This window comes from Mandrillus leucophaeus, unplaced genomic scaffold, assembly GCF_000951045.1.
Source record: "Mandrillus leucophaeus isolate KB7577 unplaced genomic scaffold, Mleu.le_1.0 Scaffold141, whole genome shotgun sequence".
NCBI lineage: Eukaryota > Metazoa > Chordata > Mammalia > Primates > Cercopithecidae > Mandrillus > Mandrillus leucophaeus.
The window spans coordinates 1160728-1179767 of NW_012101377.1; the positions used below are offsets into that span (position 1 = coordinate 1160728).

At 40.9% G+C, this 19040-nt stretch overlaps 1 protein-coding gene across 11 annotated transcripts in view; it reads left to right on the forward strand.

Moving 5' to 3' along the window:
• Positions 1 to 19040, forward strand: part of ZCCHC17 (zinc finger, CCHC domain containing 17) — a 77723-nt gene that overhangs the window by 57304 nt on the left and 1379 nt on the right. For 7 of the 11 annotated variants that reach the window (XM_011974003.1, XM_011974006.1, XM_011974002.1 and 4 more), the window contains 2 exons: positions 1904 to 2004; positions 4125 to 4270. The exons of 2 other annotated variants lie outside the window; for them this stretch is intronic. In XM_011974003.1, coding sequence (XP_011829393.1) covers positions 1904 to 2004; positions 4125 to 4270 — 247 coding nt within the window. Of the gene's footprint in view, positions 1 to 1903; positions 2083 to 4124; positions 4271 to 19040 lie in introns of all 11 variants that reach the window. 2 more of the 11 variants (XM_011974001.1, XM_011974011.1) reach the window with 2 other exon arrangements.

Genomic DNA, 19040 nt, shown 5'->3' on the forward strand with positions numbered 1-19040 from the left:
CAGCCACTTGAAACTCATCTCTACACATAAAGATACGTGAAAGCGAAAACCACATTTGTGAGTTGCTTGAGTTATGTTCTCAAGTTTCTGCCTTGGTTTTTGTTACTCAAGCTTCATAATGGTTTTTTGTTGTTGTTGTTTGTTTGCTTGTTTTTGGAGACAGGGTCTCTTGCTCTGTCACCCAGGCTGGAGTACAGTGGTGCAATCCGCTCACTGCAACCAACCTCGATCTGCAGGCTCAAGTGATCCTCCTGCCTCACCCTCTTGGGTTGCTGGGGCTACAAACACAAGCCACCATGCCTGGCTAATTTTTTTTTTTTTTTTTTTTTTTAAAGTGAAAGGAATCTGTACTGTTAGAAATTAGAATAGTGATTACCCTTGGGGGAGGCAGGTGACTAGAAAGGAGCATAAGATGGGCTTCTGAGACGCTGGCAATGTTCTGGTTTTTTTTTTTTTTTTTGAGACAGAGTCTCACTCTGTTGCCCAGGCTGGAGTGCAGTGGTGCAATCTCGGCTCACTACTAGCTCTGCTTCCTGGGTTCACGCCATTCTCCTGCCTCAGCTTCCCAAGTAGCTGGACTAAAGGCACCAGCCACCTCACCTGGCTAATTTTTTGTCTTTTTAATAGAAACGGGGTTTCACCGTGTTAGCCAGTAGGGTCTCAATCTCCTGACCTCGTGATCCACCCACCTCGGCCTCGCAAAGTGCTGGGATTACAGGCGTGAGCCTCCGTGCCTGGCTTTAATGTTCTGTTTTTTTATCTGAGTACTGGGTACTTTGGTATGTTCAAATTGTGAAAAATCAAGTGAGCTGTATATTTATGATAAACATTTTTCTATATACATATATATTAGTTTGTTCTCACACTGCTATAAAGAACTACCTGAGACTGGGTAATTTATAAAGAAAAGAGGTTTAATTGACTTATAGTTCCACTGGCTGTATAGGAGGCATGGCTGGGGAGGCCTCAGGAAACTTACAATCATGGCAGAAGGGTGAAGGGGAAGCAAGTATATCTTCATATGGCAGCAGGAGAGAAAGAGAGAGCAAGGGGGAAAGTGCTACACACTTTTAAACCATCAGATCTCGTGAGAACTCCCTCACTAACACATGGGGGAAATCCGACCCCATTATCCAATCACCTCCCACAAGGTCCCTCCCCCAACATTGGGAATTACAATTTAACATGAGATTTTTGTGTGTGGGGGAACACAGAGCCAAACCATATCAACATGTATATTATGTTTTGGTGAGAAGTTTAAATAATTTTTAAAAGGCTATGAGAAAGGCAACAAAGAGATTAATTCTGTCTGGGGGTCTCAGAGGAAAAGACTTGATAGAAGGAGAGCTAGTAACAACTGAGCTGTGAAATGTCTAGGTATAGTGAAGTGGTGAGGTGGGAGTCAAGTGGGGAAACAGCGTTTCAGAGAGAGAGAGAACTGCTTGAGCAAAAGCACTGAACCATATGGAGAAGAGAAAATAGACTTCTTTGGCCAGAGCATATTGTGTAAGTAAAGATAAGGCTGGAAAAGTAGTTTAGAGACAGACTCTGAAAGGCCTTGAATGCCAGGGTAAAGAATTTGGAGCTGATTTTCTAGAAAGCCTTTGAAGGTCTTTTAAAGCTATGAGTGACCTGGTAAAGGTTGTAGGGTGTTTAGCATAGTGAGTAATTATATATTTTCACCCTCTGTGCATTAGTGAGATGAGGGTTAGTCTCATTTATAATTGTTAATTTAGGGCTATTTCACATAACTGCATTTACTGCCTGTCTTGTTCTGCCGAAAACTTACTTTCTTTCTCCACTTTCTCTGCCAAAAACAAAAAACCAACATACAACCTTACCTTGTAGTGTCTCTGGCCATATCTCTTAAGGGGGCCAGCAGTCAGTATCTTTTTCATTATAGGCAAGAAGAGAGGCGGAGGCGATCCTTCCAGGATTACACTGGGCAGAAGATCACCCTTGAGGCTGTCTTGAACACTACCTGCAAGAAGTGTGGCTGTAAAGGTAGGGTGAAGCCTCTGCCTTTTCCACGTTTCTCTCCTTGTGGATGGACCCTTTTCTGGAAGAAGGAGGCAGCTCAGTGTGAGTTTAGTTCACCCCGTTTTTTAGCCAAGTCATGGCCTTTGCTGTTATTTCCATCAGACTCACATCAGAGTTCATGGGGTGATGCACTCCTGTTTTCTTTTCTGAGTGCTGGCCCTATCAGATACTATACCACTACCACTACTCCTCCCATCCCACCCACAGCTTATGCCTTGTCTGGGCAAGACCCCCATGAACTATGCCAGGAGGGGTAAGAGTGTTGGATTATGATTAACTTTCTAATTTTATCTCCAAGGATGATGATTCTGCAAAAATTAAGCAACTTGGAAATATATAACTTAAAGAACCACGTCAGACTTTTACCTTTTTATCTCTTTAATGTCAGAGTTCTGAATACAATACCCTTTTACAGAATATTGAATAGGGAATACAGAATACTCACTTCTTTTTAGCTCTGTTTCCTCAGGTTTCCTCTACTCTTACTCAAATATTAAAAGGTCTTTTAGCCTGATTTCCCTAGTTGGAGCTATAATGAGAGAGATTGCCAGCTTCTCATTTTCAGGGTGACCTCAGTTGTCACCCTTTCTCCCTAGACTTCCATGTATCCTGCTGTGTTGATTTTTCTACAATAACTGGTAGCAGATTTGTGCCCTGGTTGAAGTTGTGGGGTTTTAAACCCCTGCTTATCATTAGCGTAGAGGGGAGAAGGAAAAAATAAAATTGAGAGAAAGAATACCTCCTCAGGAAAACTGTGGGAACATTCCAGGTATTTGGAAAACTCTGCTATATTTCCCTTCCAGGTGCCACCCAGCTGCTGGACCCAGAGGTACAGAGTACTTTACATATAGCTTTTCTTTTCTTTCTTTTCGTTTTTTTTTTTTTTTTTTTTTTTAAGATAGGGTGACCCAGGCTGAAGTGTAGTGGTATGATCATGGCTCACTGCATCTTTGACCTCCTGGGCTCAAGCAGTCCTATCTCAGCCTCCTGAGTAGCTGGGACCACAGGTGTATACCACCATGTCCAGCTAATTTTTTAAAAATTTTTTGTAGAGACAGGGTTTCCCTGTGTTGCCCAGGCTTGTCTCCCTGGGCTCCAATGATCCTCCTGTCTCAGCCTGCCAAAGTACTGAGATTACAGGCATAAGCCACTGTGCCCAGCCCATGCATAGCTTTTTGATTATCTCATACAGTTCCTCTGTGCCCCTAAGACAGGATCTACCACAAACTCAGACACAACTAGCAGTGTAGAGCATAGTGTCTGTTAAAGGGCCCCTCAATACCACTATAGGCTCAGGGAAGGTGAGGGTCCTTTAACCTTAACCATATCCAACAGGCATTACATAAAGAAGAGAAGAATAATGAGAGGTGGATTTTGTCCCAGTTACTAAAGGTCAGGTCAAAGGTAGTTGGTTTTGGTGCAACAGAAAGCACAGGGCAGGGAGGCATGAGACCCAAGGTAAGTTTGAACTCTGCTTCTGTCTATGTGACCTTGAGCTACTTCTCAACTCTGGGCTTTCATCTTCCACAAATGTAGGATGGATTTGATGATCTCTAAGGTGCTTGCCAGACCTGACAGTCTGTAAATGTTCAGTGCCCTTAGGTGACTGTGCCTATTTCTCTGTGTGTTAGCTTAGATGTGAGTGCCCACTTGCTGCCAGCTACCTACAAGCTATCTTCCTTTAGGGCTTGGCCTGCCACTCAGCTCCCTCTGCTAAGCATCGTGCTCTCTGGAGCAGTCTTTGATTGTCAGGAATATGTTCCAAAATAGATCTTAGGAAATTAATAAGCCCCATTGCCAATGGAGGGCAGTACAAACCTGCATCCTCATATCCCCTGCCATTTTGAGAACAGTACCAGTGTTCCCCACAGCCCTAAGAACAGCTGCTAGTGTGACTGTGGTTGAGTGAGCAGTGCCATGTTGAGGTAGTGGAAAGTCTACTCTGAATCAAACAGCTGCTTTGAATGAACCCAACAATATTTCCTGAGCCAGCTAGCCCATTTCAGGAGCCTTGGGGGAAGATTCACTTGCTGAGAGGAGAGACTACTTACTTCTTCTATACCTTTTCTACTTCTCTGCTACAGGCCACTTTGCAAAAGATTGTTTCATGCAACCAGGTGGGACCAAATACTCTCTGATACCTGATGAGGAAGAGGAAAAGGAAGAGGCAAAGTCAGCAGAATTTGAGAAGCCTGTCCCCACAAGGAATCCTTCTAGAAAAAGGAAGAAGGTGAATTCTACTTTGCTTTTATTTTATCTTGTCTTTTTCAGGTTTTAAGAGGAAAATCTGAAAAGCCTCATGCAGCAGTACACACCTGTAGTCCCAGCTACTTGGGAGGATAAGGTGGGAGGATTGCTGGAGGCCAGAAGTTTAAGGCTGCAGTGAGCTATGATTATGCCTGTGAATAGCCACTGCGTTCCACTCTGAGCAGCATAGTGAGACCTAATCTCTAAGAATAATTTTTTTTTATTAAAAAAAAATGAAAAATGAAAATGTGCTTTTTGCAGAAATTTTAGAAATACTGAAAAACATAATGAAGCAAACCAAGATCTTCTTTAATCTTTCCACCCAAAGAAACTCTTATAGCATTTTGTGGTATATTCTAATCTTTTTTCTTTTTTTGAGACAGGGTATCTTGCAGTGGCACGATCTTGGCTCACTGTAACCTCTGCCTCCCAGGTTCAAGTGATTCTCATGCCTCAGCCACCTGAGTAGCTGGACTACAGGCATGCGCCACCATGCCCGGCTAATTTTTGTATTTTTAGTAGGGATGAGAGTTTTGCCTTGTGGGCCAGGCTGATCTCAAACTCCTGGCCTCAAGTGACCCACCCGCCTTGGCCTCTGAAAGTGCTGGGATTACAGGCATGAGCCACGACACCCATCCACTTTTTTCTAGGTAATAATAAATGCAGATATATATAGCTACACATACATGTAAATACAAAATTGTGGTCATACTAGGTATAGTTTATACCTTTTTTTCATTTCACTTATCAAAAGAATTTCCTAGTATCCTTAAGTATTCAAAAACTTGATTTAAGAGCAACATAATATTCTACCCTATGGCTGTGTGATGATATTTTAAATTATTTTCCTATTACTGGATATTTTTTATTACTTCCAACCTAAAGTTTTGGCCACATCTCTTATTGTTTTCTTGGATAAATTCCTAAGTAAGATTACTGAGTTAGGGCTTTAAGGCTCTTGATACATTTTATCAGATTGCCTTCCCAGAAGATACTTATCTGTCCCCAGCAGTATATCAGAGCACCTGTCTCACTGAATTCCATCTCCTATATCTACTACTTTTGGCAGAGCAATTCATAAAACAGATACTATTGTGTCCAGAAAGAAAGAGTGCATTTGTAACATGCTACACAGGAAATAAAAACTATTCTGTAGGTTGATCAGGAAATATTTCTTCTATCATGCAGGATTTTTCTAACTATGGCCAGTATATTAACTTGTTTCGTTTTTAAATCTTTGGCAAACTTTTGTTGAGGGGTCATTTTGTACCAGGCACTGTAACTCTAGGAATACAAAAACTGCGATGAGGTTCTTGCCCTCAGTGGTTATTATCTATAGATTAAGTATTATCTTAATTTTCTGGGTGAGGAAAAGGTCTCATTATACCATTACAAGAATTAGCCAAGTGCATGAATAATAATTTCCCAATTTATATATTCTCTTTCTGGGTGACCCTCTCCTTACTGAGACTTTAGCTGCATTACTGACTTCCACATCCTTAACTAGGATGCCATGGGTACCTCAAACTTTGGCTGGAGTCAGTCAAATCCATACTTGAGGCTCTTCTGTGCTATTTACTAGCTATTAATTTGGGCGTTTATTTTTGATTTTTTTTTTCTTTTTTGAGATGAAATGTCACTCTGTCTCCCAGGTTGGAGTGCAGTGGTGTGATCTCAGCTCACTGCAGCTTCCGCCTCCCAGGTTCCAGCAATTCTCTTGCCTCAGCCTCCTGAGTAGCTGGGACTACAGGCGCAAGCCACCATGCCTGGCTAATTTTTGTATTTTTTTTAGTAGAGACAGGGTTTCACCATGTTGGCCAGGCTGGTCTCAAAATCCTGACCTCAAGTGATCCGCCTGCCTTGACTTCCCAAAGTGTTGGGATTACAGGCGTGAGCCACCGTGCCCAGCAAACCCGTTTTTTCATTTTCAAAGTGGGATTGTTGTGATCTTTGATGACAATGTTCTTGCAGAGGGATGCCCGGCTCCCAAAAATAGATATAAAGCACTGACAAGTAAGTACCTAATTAGCGTTGGCTGTTGTGACAGCCCTAATTATCTTTTTTAGTCCTCCTTCCTAAACATACACACACACACTACCACCATCACCACTACCACCAAAACCCTTGTTTCTATCTTTCTATCATATATTACCTATTAATGGCAGAAATACTCTTCCAGTCTCCCAAAAAAGAAACCAATGTCATTTATTTTCTTCTCCTTTTCCATCCCACATCTAGTCAGTCACCAAGTCCTGGCAGTGGTGCCTTTTTAGTACATATCTCAAAATTCTTTATCCCATTCGCATTCTCAGTGCTACTGTACAGTTTATCCCCTCACTTCTCTTACATTCAGACTATTGAATGCTGTAGCCTAGGGAGTTTAAAAAAATACATATTTTTATTTTTTTTTACAAATACATATTTGTGTTTGTAAATATTTATTTAAAATATGTATTTTAGAATATTTTAAATATTCTAAATATTTTAAAATATGTATTTAAAATACATATTTGTATTTTACCTCTACCTCTTAGGTACCATGTTTACAGGGCCTAGGTCTGGGCTTTTTTTTTTTTTTTTTTTTGAAACACCTATTTTGGCTGGGCATGGTGGCTCATGCCTGTAATCCCAGCTGAGGCTGGAGGATAGCCCGAGTCCAGGAGTTTGAGACCAACCTAGGCAACATAGGGAGACCATGTCTCTATAAAACATAGAGAAAATTAGCTGGGCATGGTGGGGCATGGCCTTGGTCTCAGCTACTCAGGAGGCTGAGAGGGGAGGATCGCTTGGACCCAGGGGATAAGGCAGCAGTGAGCTGTGATTATGCCACTGTACTCTGCCTGGGCAATAGAACGAGACTCTGCCTCAAAACAACAACAACAAAACCACCTACTTTATGTCACTGCCCACTTCCATTCATTGTTGATTTCTCACCTTACGCTTTAACTCTGAATGTTGGAGTGTTCCAAGGTAATCTCATCCTATCCTGTGGTTTTAAATATCATCCCTATACTCATAACCCCCAAATTAAGTGCTTGTATCTGTATTTTATCCAAATCTGCATTGCTATTCTTGACTTTTTCTCTGGAACTCCAAATTTAGTTAATAGACTGCCTACTTGATGTCTACATCTGGTTGTCTAGTTAGCATTAAGCTTAACACACCCGCAAAACTTAGTTTTCCTAGCCAAAGCTGCTCTTTCCACATTTGGCCCTGTCTCAGTGATTGGAACTCATTGACCCATTTGATAAGCCAAAATCTGCAGCCTTTTTGTAAAGAGTTTTTTGTTTGTTTTTGTGGTAAAATATACACAACATAAAATTTGCCATTATAGAAGTGTACTTCATTGGCATTAAATACATTCATATTCTTGTACAGCCATCACTGTCTTTCATCTCAAGACCTCTCTATACTCATTAAACAGTAACGCCCCCCATTTACCCCTCCTCCCTGCACCTGCAACCACTGTTCTACTTTCTGTCTCGGAACCATATGGTATTTGTCTTTTTGTGACTGGAATATTTTACTTAGCATAATGTCCTTAAAGTTCATTTGCGTCGTAGCGTATGTCAGAATTTTCTTCCTTTTTAAGCCCAAATAATATTCTGCTCTGTGTATTTATTTTTTGAAGCAGGATCTTGTGCTGTTGCCCAGGTTGGAGTGCAGTGGCACAATCATGTCTCACTGCAGCCTCAACTTCCCAGGCTCAAGTGATCCAGGAGTGTGCCACCACACCCAGCTAATTTAGTTTTTGTAGAGATGGGGTCTTGCTGTATTGCTCAGGCTGATCTTCAACTCCTGGCCTCAAGCAGTCTTCCCACCTTGGCCTCCCAAAGTGCGGGGATTACAGGCATGAGCCACCACATCCGGCCACATTTTATGTATATACCACGTTTTGCTTATCCATTTATTTGTGGTGAACACTTGGGCTGCTTCCATATTCTGGCTATTGTAAATAATGCTGCTGTGAACATGGATATATAAATATCTCTGAGACCCGACTCTTCTTTCTTTTTGGTATATACCCAGTAGTAGAATTACTGGATCATATATTCTGTTTTTAATATTTTGAGGAACCCCTCTATTTCCCATTGTACATTCCCATCAATAATGCACAAGGGTTCCAGTGTCTCTACATCCTTGCCAACACTTATTTTCTGGGTTTTGTGTTTTGGAGAGTAGCCATCCTAATGCGTGTAAAGTGACATCTCATTATCGTTTTTATTTGCATTTCCCTAATGATTAGTGATATTGAATATCTTTTCATGTGCTTATTGGCCATATGTTTATTTTCTTTGGAAAAATGGCTATTTAAGTTCTTTGCCTATTTTGCATAAGGTTGTTTATTTTGTTGTTGTTGATATGTAGGAATTTTTGTATGTTCTGGATATCAATCCCATCAGAGATATATGGTTTGCAAATATTTTCTCCTAGTCTGTGGATTGTCTTTTTACTCTGTTGATAGTGTCCCTTTTTACCCCATCAGATTTAGATTTTTTAAAATAGTGGTAAAGAACATATAACACTTACCATCTTAACTATTTTTAAGTGTACGGTTCAGTAATGTTGAGTATATTCATGATAGTATTCATTGCACAAAAAAAATTTAATCTTGGTTAAGTTAAACTTACCTTTTTTCCCTCTTTGCTGATGCTTTTAGTGTCATATTCAAGAAATCACTGCCAAATCCAATGTCGTGAAGCTTTTCCCTTATATTTTTTCTAAGAGTTTTGTAGCTTTAGCTCTTATGTTTAGGCCTTTGATCCATTTTGAGTTTATTTTTGTATGTATGTACAGAAACACTTTGCACGTAGATCTCTAGTTTTTAAAACACCATAGGTTGAAAAGACTGTGCTTTTCCCCACTGAATGGTCTTGGCACCCTGTTGAAAATCATTTGACCAAATAAGTGAGGATTTATTCTATCACTAGTCTATATGTCTGTCTTTGTGTCAGTACCACACTGTTTTGATTACTGTAGCTTTTTAGTACACTTTGAAGTTGGGAATTGTGGATCCTCCAGCTTTGTTCTTTTTCAAGATTGTTTAGGCTACTTGGAGTCCTTTGAAAGATTTCTGATGAATTTTAAGATAGATTTTTATATTTTTGCAAATTTTGATAGTGATTGCATTTAATCTGTAGATTGCTTTGGATAGTATGGACATTTCAACTGTACTAAATCTTCCAATCCATGAAAATTGGATATCTTTCTGTTGATTTATATCTTCTTTAATTTCAGCAACATTTTGTAATTTTCTGTATACATGTCTTTCATCTCCTTGGTTAAGTTTCTTCCTAAGTATTTTATTCTTTTTGATGCTACTGCGTGAATTGTTTTCTTAATTTTTTTTCTGATTGCTCCTTGTTACTGTAAGAAACAACTGATTTTAGCATGTTGGTTTTGTATTCTGCAACTTTGCTAAATTCATTTATTCGTTCTAACAGGATTTTTTTGTGGAATTTTTAGGGTTTTCTACATAGAAGATCATGTCATCTGTAAACAGAGATAATTTTCTTGCAGATTTAGTTTTTTTTTTTTTCTTTTGAGGCAGAGTCTTGCTGTATCGCCCAGGCTGGAGTACAGTCACATGATCGTGGCTCACTGCTGCCTTGATGTCCTGGGCTCAAGCCAGACCTAGATTTTTTTTTTTTTTTTTTTTTTTTGAGGCAGAGTCTCGCCCTGTCACCCAGGTTGGAGTGCAGTGGTGGGATCTTGGCTTACTGCAAGCTCTGCCTCCTGGATTCACACCATTCTCCTGCCTCAGTCTCCCACGTAGCTGGGACTACAGGTGCCCACCACCACACCCGGCTAATTTTTTTGTATTTTTAGTAGAGACGGGGTTTCACCGTGTTAGCCAGGATGGTCTCAATCTCCTGACCTTGTGATCCGCCCACCTCAGCCTCCCAAAGTGCTAAGATTACAGATGTGAGCCACCGCGCCCGGCCCAGATCTAGATTTTTAACTGTGATTCTATTTGTATGTTCTAAGCATTATTCTTTCTCTTTTAACCTTTTAGAAGTTCCAAGCATTATTCTTTCTCTTTTAACCTTTTAGAGGTAAATGGTACTTGTTACATTCCTAAAGTGGTTATATGGATATCTCACTTCTGTGGGTCTTTGGTTGAGTTATTTTTGCTGAATATATTGAGTACAATTTTTTATTCCTTTGTTTCTAAAGCTGCTTTGAAATATGTATTTCAGTTCACCAAGCCAATTGTTGAGGATCTGCTAGGTATGAGGCTCTTTACGACCTGCTTAGTCAATCTACTACCCAGCCCTCCATTGCCTTTCACTTAGTAGAGGAAATTGTCTAATGAACAATGACAGTAATAATCATTATACATTATTATTTTGTAAAAGTATCTTTGGCTGGGCACGGTGGCTCATGCCTGTAATCCCAGCACTTTGGGAGGCCAAGGCGATGGATCACTTGAGGTCAGGAGTTTGAGACCAGCCTGACCAACGTGGCAAAACCCCGTCTCTACTAAAAATACAGAAATTAGCTAGGCGTGGTGGCGAGGGCCTGTAATCCTAGCTACTTGGGAGGCTGAGGCAGGAGAATTGCTTGAACCCAGGAGGCGGAGGTTGCAGTGAGCCGGGATTGCGCCACTGTACTCCAGCCTGGGTGACAGAGTGAGACTCCATCTCAAAAAAAAGTATCTTTGTGTATATGAACTTCTAACTCATGAGCCCTCTTTGTTTAAAAAGTTTCCTAGGGAGTTTAGAAGGGTATAATTTTCCTCTTGATGCCCACTATTTCTACCAAGATAGCATCTAGCATCATTGTCCTTTCACCTCATTGTTAATCCTGTCATTATCTTTTATGCCTCATATTTGTTTAGTACTTACAGTTTATAAAATACCTTCCTTTTTTGTTTCTTTTTATCATTATACAATCCTATGAGATAGCCAGAACAGGTATTATTGTTGGCCATGTTGGCCACCATTTTACACATGAGTAAAATGGAGCTTCAGAGAAATTGACGTAACTCACCGGAAGTCACACAAATATAAGAGATAATGCTGTAAAAAGAACCATGTCTTCAGATTACTAACAATATTCTTTTCTGTGTATCACACTTCAGCCATTTATTTAACTCTTCAGTTATTCATTTACTGAACAAATATGTATTATCTGCTTCATAGGTATCTAGCATTATGTTAGGTACTTGACATATCAGGATTCATCAGGTCAGTTTTTGGTGCATTTTTGTTTTGTTCCCAGCTACCGTTAGCAGCCATGTGATGTTATCTATTGATTTGTTTCTGTTCACAACTGTAAATCAAGATTCCAGCCCTCCTGACTGTTTCCTTTTACCTTCTAAATATTGGATTCCAGTAGGAGGTTGGTTTTCCTTACCAGTAAAATCTTCTGCCTGAGATAGCTTTTTTGGTGTGTAAGTGGCAGATTTGTACACTTGTTTCAGGGCTAGTCAGCTCTGGGAGCCAAATATGGAACTGAGTAGATTTGTGAAGGAACATGCCTTTAGCAGTCCATGATCCTGAGTTGGACAGTGGAGAGGAGGAATGCCTGGCATGTGGAAGAGCATATATAATAGTAACTCGTGAAGTTCAGTTAATGCATTTCTAACAGTCAAAAAAGTAACTCATGAAATAAAGATCATATAGTACCTACACTCAAGCAGCTAATCACATAAGGAGAAAGATAAGCAGCCAAGGTATGTGTGGTGGTAAAGGATAGAAACACATTCCAAGGAGGTTATTTGATCTTATGGACATCCAAGGACAGGAAATGCAGTGTAGTCAGGCCACCTAGGACTAGACCTGGGAAGTCTCATTAGGTTCTCATCTCTGTTTCTTCACAAGTCTGTTTCATTGCCTCACTTTTTGTAGTCTGGTGGAAGACAATGCAAAGCCTCTAAGACAGAAAATGGTAGACCTGTTGAGGAACCACCAGAAGTAGCCGAGGATAAGGAAAGGATGTCACCTTTTACAAATAATGCCTGGTACTTAATAGGAATACATGCACTAACTACCTGTGAATAGATAGACTTCATAATCTGTGCTCTCTGTCATTCCTTGGGTGTCTTCACTCAGTGAGACCTGCCCTCAGATTGCAGAGTCAATTAGGTATTGACTCCTGCTGCTGGCAGTGAGCGATAGTGAAGGGAGCAGGGGCAGGAGTAAGAATAGCACATCTTCCTAACCTTGAGCCTTCCCACCTGTTTTCATTAAAACGTACGTGTATTGAATGCCTTTTCCCAAAGTCCAGGATGCATTGGTTTAGTTGTGTGCATCTGGCATCATGAACAATTTTTGTCCCAGGGACTGAATGTTATAAGTAATTTTTCTTGGGCGTAAATAGAATAAAAGGAAACTGTGTGTTGCAATTGGAAATGGGCTATGAAGTGGTTGGTAAAATAGAAATGGAGGTTTTGTAGTAAATCCCTGGATAATCTTCCGATGAACTTGTGGTCTGTGCTTTACTGGCGTCTTTCATTAATCATATGCCATCGTAGGTCTTTCTGTATCAGTGTTATGTTATGAGGAAGTATATGCCTTGGGGACCAAGCTGCCCACTGATTATAGTAAACTTTAGATTTATTTGATTCAGAATATAATTTTCTTTTGATTTTACTATATGGTTTTCTGCTGTATCATATATAGAAGAACAAGAAATAGGAATGTCATTCTTTGGCTGCAGTGTTAGCTCTGTCCTGCTGTCCAGAGAACTTCTTGTGGTGCCTATACAGAGAAAGGTTGCCAGTCCTGAGCCCACTCAGGGACACGTTCTCTGCCTATTCAGATAGAGCAGAGAGCGTTGCCCAGTGTTGCCTACTCAGAAGCCTTCAGTGGTTCCCTTTCTTCTATGGCATAAAGTCTAAGTTCCTTTAAGACTCTTCACAGTCTGCCCAGCTTCCTAGCATTGTTTCCCACCAATTTCTTCCCACACACTATACTCCAGCTTCATTCATTAATAGAGCTTCTACTGTGTGCTAAGCTCTGTTCTGGCCACTGCAGGTAAAGTACTGAGCAAAACAGGTAAAATCCCTATCTTCATGGCACTTAGATTCTAATGGATGGAGTCGACTGATACAGATAATAAACTGGTAAGCAAATACAAAATAGTAAAAATAATGTATCAAGTAGTGATAAGTGCTATAGAGAAAAATTAATTTGATTATGGGAGATAGGAAGTCCTAGAATGAGGATGTGGGGAGCAGGTGACTTTCATTTTCGATAGGATGGTAAGGCCAGGCCTTTCTTTCTTTTTTTTTTTTTCTTTTTTCCTTTGAGATGGAGTTTTGCTCTCGTTGCCCAGGCTGGAGTGCAATTAATGGTGCGATCTCGGCTCACCGCAACCTCTGCCTCCTGGGTTCAAGTGATTCTCCTGCCTCAGCCTCCCGAGTAGCTGGGATTACAGGCATGCGCCACTGTGCCCAGCTAATTTTGTATTTTTAGTAGAGACAGGGTTTCTCCATGTTGTTCAGGCTGGTCTTGAACTCCCGACCTCAGGTGATCCACCTGCCTCGGCCTCCCAAAGTGCTGGGATTACAGGCGTGAGCCACTGTGCCCGGCCTAGGCCAGGTCTTTCTCATGAAGTGTTGTTTGAGTGGATATCAGAAGGAAGTGAGGACACAGGCTATTCAGGCAAGTGGAGAGAGAGCATTTCAGCAAATGTAACAGCTGATGTTGGGAAAGAGTATGGCATGATTAAGGAACATTAAGGATGCCAGTGTGGCTACAGTGTAATGAATGAAAAGAGAGTGGTAGGAGAGGAAGTTAGATCAGAAGGAACCCAGGTCATTGGGGTCTTATAGGTGATTGGGAGGATTTCATCTTTCACTTGAGTGAGATGGATATTATTAGAGGTTTTGAGCAGAGGAATGACATGATCTGACTTCTTTTTAAGAGAATTATTCTGGCTGCTGTGTGGAAACTTAGATGCTCAGAAAGCAAGAGTAGAAGCAGTGAGTTGATAGATAATAATCCAGGTGAGAGATGATGGTGACTTGGACTAGAATGACAGTGGTAAAAATGATGAGAAAGGAGTTGAAGTGTGTATATATTTTGAAGATACAAGAGCGAGTGAGGATGGCATCAAAATTTTTGGACTGAGTAACTGGAAGATTTGAGTTAAGAGAAGAAATGCAGGAGAAGTAAGTGTCGGAGTAGGGAGCAGTCAGGAGTTTAGTTTGAGTTGCTATCTACACAGATGGAAAGAAAGCTGGGAGAGTCTAGGTTTGGGAGGGGGCGGGGCATAGAAATTGAGATGCCTATCAGATATTCAAGTAGACTGTAGAGTAGACAATGGATATATAGTTTGGAGTTCAAGGGAGAGGCCCAGGTAAGATATATAAATTTGGGAGTCATCTACATATAGATGGTATTTATGGTCATGAGATCACCTGCAGAGTAAATATAAGGAAGAGAAGGGATTAAAGGACCGAGCCCCAGAGGGCTCAACACTTAGAGGTTATTGAGATGAGGATGAACTAGCAAAGAACTAGCAAAGAAGACTGGAAAGGAATAGCCAAGGAAGTTTGTAGAAAAGTAAGAGAGTGTGGTAGAAATAACATGAGGAATGTTGTTCTAGGTAAGATGGTCTATATCCACCTTGACTGACCAAGTAAATAAGACCCAATAATTGACCACTAGATTTAGCCATGTGGAGGTTATTGGTCATTTTGTTTGTTTGTTTGTTTTTGTAGAGACAGGGTCTCACTATGTTTTCCAGGCTGGTCTCAAACTCCTGGGCTCAAGAGATGCACGTGCCTTTAGAAAATTAAGTACCGGCTGGGTGTGATGGCTCATGCCTGTAATCCCAGCACTTTGGGAGGCTGAGGCAGGTGGATCACTTGAGGTCAGGAGTTTGAGACCAACCTGGCTAACATGGTGAAACCCCAACTGTATTTAAAAAAAAAAAATACAAAACTTAGCCGGGTGTGGTGGCATGCGCCTATAGTCCGAGCTACTTGGGACGACAAGTGATTCAAGGAAAATTGCCTGAACCCAGGAGCCAGATGCTGCAGTGAGTCGAGATGACACTACTGCACTCCAGCCTGAGTGACAAAGCAAGACTCCATCCTAAAAATAAGTAAATAAATAAAATAGAAAATTAAGTACTCAGTAAATGTTCACTGCTATATTCTTTTTTTAGTTTTTGCTTTTATTTTTGTTTTTCTCTCACACTGAGCTGCTGCTATCCTGTTTTAGAAATATAGTGAAAATGGGTAGATTAGCTGCCCTAGCAAGGGATATATGCTTTTCCCAGAGAGCAGTCTTTGAGATGTTTGAGCAGTGGCTTCTTCCCAGTGACCCTCTTGACCTGCAACATGGGCTCATACCCCTATGCCATTTAAAAATTTTTTTATTTTTAATTTTCTATTTCCATCTGATACTTGAATCCATGTCATTTTTTTTACCCATTGTCTTCTGTTTCCCTTCTCACGTGAATGAAGTTGAGAGAGCAGAAGCTTGGTTCATCTTCTGGTTCTGTCTTCCACCACCCCAACTCCCAACTTTGCTTTTGAACTATAACTTTTTGGTGTTTTTTTTTTTTTTTTTTGAGACGGAGTTTCGATCTTGTTGCCCAGGCTGGAGTGCAATGGCACAATCTCAGCTCACCCCAACCTCTGCCTCCTGAGTTCAAGCGATTCTCCTGCCTCAGCCTCCCGAGTAGCTGGGATTACAGGCATGCGCCACCACACCTGGCTAATTTTGTTTTTGTGTGTGTGTGTGTTTTGTTTTTTGTTTTGAGACAGAGTTTCACTCTTCTTGCCCAGGCTGGAGTGCAGTGGCGTGATCTCGGCTCACTGCAGCCTCCGCCTCCGAGGCTCAAGCGATTCTCCTGCCTCAGCCTCCCGAGTAGCTGGGATTACAGGCATGCGCCACCACACCCAGCTAATTTTGTATTTTTAGTAGAGACAGGGTTTCTCTATGTTGGTCAGGCTGGTCTCGACCTCCTGACCTCAGGTGATCCACCCACCTTGGCCTCCCAAAGTGGTGGGATTACAGGCATGAGCCATGGCAACCAGCCGAATTATAACTTCGGATGTGATTGTTCTTTTGTTCTGTAGCTCAAGGCTAGACACACAGGGAGAATGACACCATTTGCTGGAGGATTGGATTGTCTTTGTTCAGGCTGCAAACCAGCTTTTGCATCAAAGTTGAGGTCTAGAGAAGGCCATCTCCTTGAGCCCTTCGTGCTAGCTAGAGTACATGTTCCAGCATGCCAGGACTCTGTAGTGATTTGTTTTTATCTTCCCTCCTCCTGAGCCTTCCTCGTTGAGAAAGAACAAAGTGGAAATAGTGCCAAACTCTTGTGTTAGAAAGTATAGTGGTTTTGCCGCTTTAACCTTGGTCGACTCACTTTACATTTCTGAGTTGCAGTTTTTCCATCTGTAAAATGGGAATAATAACTCATGAATTTTGACTCTACAGACTATTAGTGTAAGATAAGGATGCAAAAAGCTTGATAAACTAAAGCACTGTTTAGGTGTAAGGCAATATTATTACTCTCCTCACTTCTTTATCCAGACTGGACCAGGCTTGCAGGGAACTGGTGCCAGACTCTGTATTTTCATTTTTACTTTCCCAGTATCTTCCCCTATGTAAGGGGCAGAACCCAGTGAGGCTCCTGACCCCATAATATCCAAGACCATGGACTTCCATGGTCTTGCCATCCAGGAAGGTTCAGCAACATAGCTAAACTTGATTTGCCAACTCTCAGCTCCCCCCAGCCATGGTTGGTTATAGCTTGGTAATGTGGGTCTGAGAAGCTTTGTTCCCTTCTCTCTACTCCATTGGAGATGCCAAGGAAGAATTGTTATTTCATCTCCTCTTAAAACATTGACTTATCTCCTGTAGATGCTTGGCCAGGCTGTCAGAACATCCTGGGAGTTAATGAGAGAAAAATACATATAGCTCCCACTAAGTGACTATAATGTGTCAGGCACTATAGTTAGTGCTTATCTTGTTTAAACCTGATAGCATCCTTTGAAATAGGTACTTACTATTTCCAGTTTACTGAAAAGAAAACTGAGGTTCAAAAAAGTTAAATCTCTTGTTCTAGGTCACATAGTGAGTTAAGTTGCAGAGCTAGAATTTGAACTTAATTCTATCTTACTCCAAAATTTGTTGTTCTAATGACCATACCATGAGGCCTCCTGTTGCTATACAGAAAGAGGGGCCATGTACTACATAGGAAAACTCAGGAGATTTCCATTCATATGATCTACATGAAGATCCCAACTGTACCTATGCGATCTGGGACAAGCGGCTTTCAACTTTTCCAAGCCTTAGATACTATCTCATTAACTTGTCACCATAGGTGGTTTTTTTTTTTTTTTTTTTTTTTTTTTTTTTTTTTTTTTTTTTTTTTTTTTTGATACAAGATCTCACTATCATCCAGGCTGGAGTGCAGTGGTGGGATTATGGCTCACTGCAACTTCCAGCTCTCGGGCTCAAGCGATCCTCCCACCTCAGCTTCCTGAGTAGCTGGGACTACAGGCTTGCGGGACCACACCCGGCCAATTTTTGTATTTTTAGTAGAGACAGGGTTTCACCATGTTGGCCAGGATCGTCTCAATCTCCTGACCTCATGATCCACCTGCCTTGGCCTCCCAAAGTGCTGGGATTACAGGCATGAGCCACCGCGCCTGGCCAATAGATGTTATTCTTATCTCCAGTTTACATTTGAAGGGAACAGGCCTCAGTGAGTTGAGATGACTTGCCCACGGATGCAGAATAGTAAATGGCAGAGCGAGAACTCAGGTCCAGGTCTGTCTGACATCTGCTTCAGTGTTCTTTCCACCATTTTTCACAGCCAGCTCCTAAGACCTGGTGTATCATTCAGCTAGATTTATAGCTCTGAGTGTGCTGGTTGGAAGCTGGCATCCTTTTCTGCTCTTTCTCCTCCCACACTTTCTCCCTCTTCTTAGAAACCTTACAGAGGCAATATAGGTATTTGAAATTCAAAGAAGAGATTTATGCTGTGCTTAAAATCTGCTCATGCTGCCCCATTAGACACCTGGGAATCTGCCTCTCGTCCTTTGTATGGGTTTGTACTGTTACTTTGGTAGCATGGTGTGGTGGGTATAGTTTTGGGAAAGTTCTTTCTCAGCTCTTTTCTTTATGAATATAATCTTGCGAGGTGGCTATAAAGTTAGAGATGATGAATATTCAAGGGTAGAAAGTACAGGCTTATTATTTGATGGCAGTTATTTCCCCTGGCACCAGGATCTAATAGAAACCAGAATAGGAGTCAGGAGTTCTAAATCTTTTACTCCTATTCTTTGACCTTGGATATGTGAGTCACTGTTTCTAGATAGACTGGCTAGTCTTTAGGGACCCCTTTCAGCTTTAATATCCTGCACTTTAAAAAATAAAAGTAATAAGATGCTTGTTTTAAAAAAAATCAAATTGGACAGAAGTATTTGAAGGAAATAGTGAAAGACCCATATCCTTTCCCCCATTCAATTCATTCCCAACGTGTAACTCTTATTACCAGTTTGATGTATCCTTTTCAGTGTTCTCTGTGTACACTAAATATACACAAGTATGTGTAACATACACACTTTATATCATATGCATGTATATATAAATACACATGTATGTGTTACACACACTGGAACCTACAATACATATTATGTCTTGGTTCTTTTACTTAACATGTTTTAGCTATTTTTTTCTTGTTGGTACTTAAAGATTTACTTTATTGTTTTCAATGTCTTATACTTTATTAAGTGTTGGCTGGGCATGGTATCTCACACCTGTAATCCCAGCACTTTG